Source organism: Magallana gigas, chromosome 7 (assembly GCF_963853765.1).
Source record: "Magallana gigas chromosome 7, xbMagGiga1.1, whole genome shotgun sequence".
NCBI lineage: Eukaryota > Metazoa > Mollusca > Bivalvia > Ostreida > Ostreidae > Magallana > Magallana gigas.
The window spans coordinates 12,920,993-12,927,515 of NC_088859.1; the positions used below are offsets into that span (position 1 = coordinate 12,920,993).

The window sequence follows — 6,523 nt, forward strand, 5'->3', positions numbered from 1 at the left end:
ACTGTTATTACTACAATAATTCATTCAACAAAATTCTTGGCTTAGTGGGTCTAAGGAAATCTATAATAACTTTACGTAAGTAAAAGGGTGGAAGCCATCAATCCATCGGTAAAATATTTCATAATTTTTTTTTTCTCAAATAATATATATTTATTCTATTATATCCATCGTAAGCAATTTGCAATAATAATAAAATGCTTCAATACCATCGATAACTTTCTTTGTTTATATATTTATTTATAAAGTTAATAAGAAGAATAACATTTTCATGATGAAAAAATATATTGAGTCTGAGGGTCGGAGAACTTAAATGTACGAAAGCAGTCCTGAATTACCGTATATAGTAGAACAGCATATGTATAGTGCTACGTGAACGTGTATAGTATGAATAAACAAATATCCAAAACGAGAATCGAAGAAAAAAATAATAATGCAATTTTTATTTTGAAATTAACTATACATCCCTAACTGTGCAAGCGATATAGTATATGAATATTTAAAAATTCCTGGTCAGTGACAAGGAAGTCATTGTTTTTCATTTTTCAAGTTGTAACATTAATTTGGTAATTTTTGTAAGCAAAAGAAATATCCATATGCTTTTTAAATTTCCCCTCCTTGATTTAACGCCACACTGCATTAAGATCCAATCATACCTATCAAAGAGGAATAAAGAAATTGGAGGGAAGGAACAAACTTTCGATAATTTTATTATGTAAACTTAAGAAGTATATATGTCTTTGACCCGCTGTGGATTCTTTTCTCATATACACAAACGGCCGTAGTTCCGAAATCTAATGAAAGCAACTTTGTAAAGTCTTATCTTCATAATTGTTATTTAATTAGTTACTGTATACTTCATAAACTTTATTCAGCCAAAAACGTCGATTTCTGTGATGTAATGATGTAAACTTCATATATCATGCATGCGTGATTTTTTTTCTAATTGTTCATAAACGTTCTTGACGTAGACATGTCTTCAAATTAGAGAATATTTTGAACACACTTTTACTCGAGTTTGTACACATGTTACGAAAAATCACAAAAACGAAGTCGTATTCCATGTAAGAAGTCGTGAATGATTCTATATCGAAAATCTTGAAATGCTGTTCTCATGACGGAAAAGCAGGGAATCCGGAGCAGGAATTAAAAACAGGATCACTGAAAAATTTTAGTCACATTTTGCTCTAAATTTAGAAAAAAGGTAAATAATTTATATGTATCAACGGTTTTTTTTTTATTACAGTGTAATATTTATTTTTAGTGACCGAAAAAAAACTTGGTTTTAATAACATAAAATAGAATTCTTCTAAAGGAAACAAATATGGTTACTATCATTTGTGTTTCAATATAAAAACAAGCTGTATAATATTTTTTAATTCTTAAAATCGTCATAACCTTAAGTAAACCACAATAAGGTACCGTTGGAAAAGTTTCTTTTTTTCATTTTTAAGAGATAAGAAAAAATATTTAAATGTAAGCGTTCCTTAATGAATTTGTAAACAATTATTTAACACATACGTACCGTTATTTGAATCATATACTCATCTGAACTTGCAAGAGGTTTTAAATTAGGAGAAGAACTCGTAAGTTGTAGGAACTTTTTCTTATCCTTTTGAGTAATCAATAAAATATGTTCAAAACAAAACAAAGGTTTTAAATAGGCAGGGATGAGGTTCAACATTATCAACAAAACCCCTTTGAAACAGAATCAGAAACAAACGAATGACCAAAAATATCAAACATAAAGTTAAACAGAAATGTTTTTATTAAGAAAAAATACATAGAAAAAAAATCGAGTGAAACAATTAGATGCAGATTTCCTTTATTAACTGTGAACTTTTGTATTCTTGAATAGTGACGGCATCATCTGTAAATTAAAGTAAGAGTACAACAGCAATTGTATTGAGTTATCATTTTCAAGTGACTACTTTGAGTGACGATCAATAAACGTTTCATTTGTGTATTTTAAAATGTCTATCTTACCTTTGTTGACATCCAATTTTTCAAAGAATTCATCTAAATCTTCAGCTCCAGTAATATCAATCAATGTCGACAACTCTGTTTCACTGATTTTTTGATCTTCGTCCAGATCGAATGAGTTGAAATTACAAACATTCAAACTAAATACCTGTGTCAATAAAAAGAAATGACAACGTTATTTTAAACTGACCATGTTTGAAGTTGTATAAATACTAATCAAACACGTTTCATACTTTTTATGAAAAGACATTTCAATTCCACAAAGACATTATTATTTTGTTTTTCATAGAATGTATTAAAAGGTACTCCTTCGAAGTCATATTTGTTATCATTCAATACACCATACAGCCCCCCCCCCCTCCCCCAATTTTCATCTTGGGTTTTCTTGACAAATCTCTACTGTATTTGGATCGTTTGCAACACTTAAAGTTCCTTTTGTCATTTCTATCATGTTATCTAGTCTCGTCGTATATCCATTTTGATTTTGTTTGGTAACCCACAAGGAGTTTCAGTTGATAGACAATATTAAATGCTTGGATAATGTTCCACATCATCCTTCCCTTTTTTTAACTCTGCCTTTGGCTGTTTTAATACTCTGATGAAGTCCTTTTTCTTTAATAATGTCAAATGTTATTAGAAATATTGGGAATATTAGATACATGCCTTGCATTTTCGAGCGACCATGATTTATATATTTTTCTTCATTAGCTTTTCTTCAATCCAGATACTTGTAAAATGATACAGTACTTCATTTAATTGATGGGCGACAAATTTTTCAAAGTCCGTGCTTTTTTTTCCAGAAGACGATTTCGCAGCATTTTTTATATTTTTTTTTGATTTCCTTTTAGAAGTGTTTTTTGGGGACAACAGTTGGCTTTTTTTTGTAAGCACTTTCGGAAGTTGTATGAGAAGGAGATCTGTTTGTCATGTTCTTTGCAGACAATTTTTGTAAGAGTTGTGCCACTTTGCACTCGAATAAATTCTCAAGGGAAATAAGTTCGATACAAAGAACCATTAATTAACTAATATTAATTGTACTGAAATTAATTTATTCATACCAATAGAGTATTAATAAATAAGGATTTTGACCAATTATTTTTTCGTTTTGAGCAAAGATCTGAAGGGTGCACGTGTAAACAGGAAAGGTATTATTACGTCACATTTTATTTACACCCAGCTTCAGCAGGTGGCACGGGAATTTACACCCGGCTTGTTAACCAATCAGGTCTCGTATTATAAGGGACATTGGGAATAGTTGTGTTTATGTTGTTCTACAAATCAGGTAGTAAATACATCAAATTAAACAGCAACGTATTTCTTACCTCGTCGTCTGTAGATCTTTTTCCAACCACTGCTGCTGCGACCTTTGCAACTGTGTGTACGGTGGCCACAGTTTTGGCAACTTTTGCAGCTTTTCTAACGAACTTTCTAAATCTTCTTCTCCAGCCGCCGCTAACATCTTCCGTTAGCAGTAAAAAGGTCAATGAAAATATCAAGAAGTACCGAAACTGTAGAAAGAACAAAAAAGAACGAAATCAATTTTTAATGTGAAAAGGAAAATAATGATTTTAAAATCTAAATTCACTATAAACACTATAAACAGATTTACCATAGTTTAACCCTGTTGATTTCACAAAGGAAATATGCCAAGAACAAAATGTTTCTACTTTTATACCGACATCCGAAAGCCTTTTCGGGCTTTTCATTTCATTTTCTGAAAACCTGATGCTGATGTTTGTGCTTTTGTGCTAAAACAACGCCGCAAGGTAATAAATCAGTTTCAGTCCAATTAATTATTTTCATCATATGCATATTAATGATTTAGGGTATCACGTTTGCAATTGAGTTTTTTAAACCACCATTTCGGAAATGGCCGTCAATCACAACGAGAGACATTAGCCAAGTAGGCTAGGTAATGATGATACTAAACCTGCCATGATGTTTATATGATTCTTTATTTTCTTTAAGACACATAAAATCTATGTAAAATGAAACTGCATTACGTCAGCTCTTAAGCTTTGTAATCCATTCCCAAATCTTGAGTGGAATCATTCATTTAGTCAACGCACGTAAAATTTTTTTTTTTATCCATTTCTTTAGACATTAATATAAGATTCAGAACCATAATAAATAAGTTTTAAACAGCTTTGATGAAATATTGCTCTTTGGTTACTAATCTTATAAATTAGTTGATCTGATACCTTCACCTATTACATAATTGATGTCTCTTAAGACTTGTTACTTTTGCCTTTTTAGAGTCATTGAGAGCGTAACAGACATCAATGCTTACAATTAACTTTCGTAAAGATGGAAATTGCGAAGATCAAGTAATGTTTAACTTGGTGTCGTGTTATGAAACCGTCAAAATAGATAAACTGTTGTGTTGTACACAGTACCCTCAGTAAACAATTTCTAAGGAAAAAGTTTTTGTATTCTTTAAATTTTATATGGAATATATACTTATAATGTGCATAAAGTATTACAGAAATGTATAATCTGAATCTATTCGTAATAAAACTCTCTCTCTCTCTCTCTCTCTCTCTCTCTCTCTCTCTCTCTCTCTCTCTCTCTCTCTCTCTCTCATGATCCGATACCTAAAAGGTACACGCATATTCCTAAATCAGGTCATAATATTGAAGTTAAAAAAAATAAATTAAGATGACCTTATGAATTTTTTAATTCCCTTAGTACAGAGGACAGTTTTGTATGGTTAAAAACTTTGATCTGAAAACGTTCACGAAATACATAATCGATGTCTGTAAAGCCTGTTAACTAACTGGTATGCCTCTCTTACATCACACCGTGACTTACCAACGTGACTTGAATAAATAATTCTCATGCATATACTTTGGAAATCCCAAATCCTGCGTTACGTTTATTTGGTTCATTGACATGAGATTGACAATTTAAAAACAACTGTGATGACGTATAGAATATAATGTGTCTGTTTACAATGGTTTTATCATACAGATGTGGTACACTCCCCACAATAGCTATCTCCGCACGCTTGAACTAAACATAATTTGCTATTCTACGCTTTAAAACTTAAAAAAAACACTCGTGGTCACGAGAATTATTTGTTACTAAAATACTAAACAATAATAAACAAGAGGCCAATAGGCCATAACTGTCACCTGAGTAGCATATAACCCATACACAAACTTGTCGAGGATTCTCATGTATTCATTTAATTGGGTTTCATTCTGGAGTAGAAAAATGATAAATTTGTAATGACGACCACCTCCCTGCCTGAAATCTTTTAAAAAGAACTATGAAACCTATAATTTTGGCAAAAAACTTAAAGATCTGGTCTGCAAAATCATGAATTCAGTTTTCCTTTTAGGTGTTTAGGAGTAAAGAAGATAATTTTTAAACATTATATGCATTAACACCTACATGTACACATCCATTTTGGCCCTGCCCTAGAGTCAAAACCCATACTCCAGGGGACATGAAATTAAAAATTTTAGTAGAGGACTTCCTGGTAAACATAATTATGAAGTCAGTTATTCATACAGATGTTTGAGAATAGGGAAGAGGATTTTAATACATTATATGCATTAACACTATATTGCCATATTGCCCACCCCCCATGTCCTGAACCCCTGACCCAGGGGTCATGAATTTCACAATTTGGGTAGAAGAGTTAGTAGACATCATAACCATGTATTCAGTTTTTTGCCCACATGTTTGGAGTAAAAAAGAAGATTTTTAAAGATTTAATAATTTTTTATTTTATGGCCATATTGGCCCCACCCTAGAGCCTGAACCCCTGACACAGGGGTAATGCATTTTTTCTTCTCTTTTATTAAAACAAATATCATAATAAAGAAACATGTACATCATATATTCAATATATTCATTCACAAATAATTTCCTAAGTTAGTAAACATATTATTATTAGATCTAAATTTCTTCGCATATTTCAAAATATCATTTTGTAAACAAAGATTATATTTTAGTTTTTGTATAAGGTTTCTTTCTGACATAATTTCATTATCAAATCTACATTTCATTTTATATTTGTAGATTGTAAAACATACAAAAGATATAAGATTGTTCAACATAACTGTATGAATATTATTATCTTTATAAAAACCTAGGACTATAGTTTTCCATGTTATTGTGAGACGCAAAAAAGTCCCTACTCGTTTCCATATTTTGTTTACCATTTCGCAACTAAATAACAAATGTTGAGCATCTTCGACTAATTTACATACATCACATAGTGGAGATATATTTTCATTCCACTTCCTTACTGCCAAATTATTGTTTACAATACAATGCAGTAACTTATAGTTAAATTCTTCAATATTATTTTCATACATTTGTTTAATTTTAGAAAAATAAATATTTTCCCAGTTGAAATCTGTTGTTTCAAGATCAAAAAGCTATTCCCATAGTGGAAATTCTAGCAATTCAAAAAAGGAAAAATCATGAGATACATGGACTTAAATTTAATGAAAATATTGATAGGGAATACAAATTAGTACAACATGCGGATGATTGCACAAATATGGTAAAAGAACCAAATTCTTTAAAA

At 30.8% G+C, this 6,523-nt stretch overlaps 1 protein-coding gene across 1 annotated transcript; it reads right to left on the minus strand.

Annotated features, from left to right (window-relative positions):
• Positions 1-1,742: 1,742 nt before the first annotated feature.
• Positions 1,743-3,724, minus strand: LOC105336047 (uncharacterized). The gene is made up of 4 exons (XM_011440220.4): positions 3,590-3,724; positions 3,303-3,488; positions 1,984-2,128; positions 1,743-1,867 (listed from the first exon to the last, which is right to left on the minus strand). The coding sequence occupies exons 1-4, from the start codon at positions 3,590-3,592 to the stop codon at positions 1,806-1,808; spliced, it is 396 nt and encodes a 131-aa protein (XP_011438522.3). The 5' UTR covers positions 3,593-3,724; the 3' UTR covers positions 1,743-1,805.
• Between the last annotated feature and the right edge of the window lie 2,799 nt (positions 3,725-6,523).

Bases quoted from the DNA above. Each gene is read 5' to 3' on its own strand.
- LOC105336047 (XM_011440220.4), bottom strand. The intron at 2,129-3,302 runs GTAAGAAATACG...TTATTGACACAG, and splicing joins AAAGATCTACAGACGACGAG to GTATTTAGTTTGAATGTTTG. The intron at 1,868-1,983 runs GTAAGATAGACA...TTTAATTTACAG, and splicing joins AAAATTGGATGTCAACAAAG to ATGATGCCGTCACTATTCAA.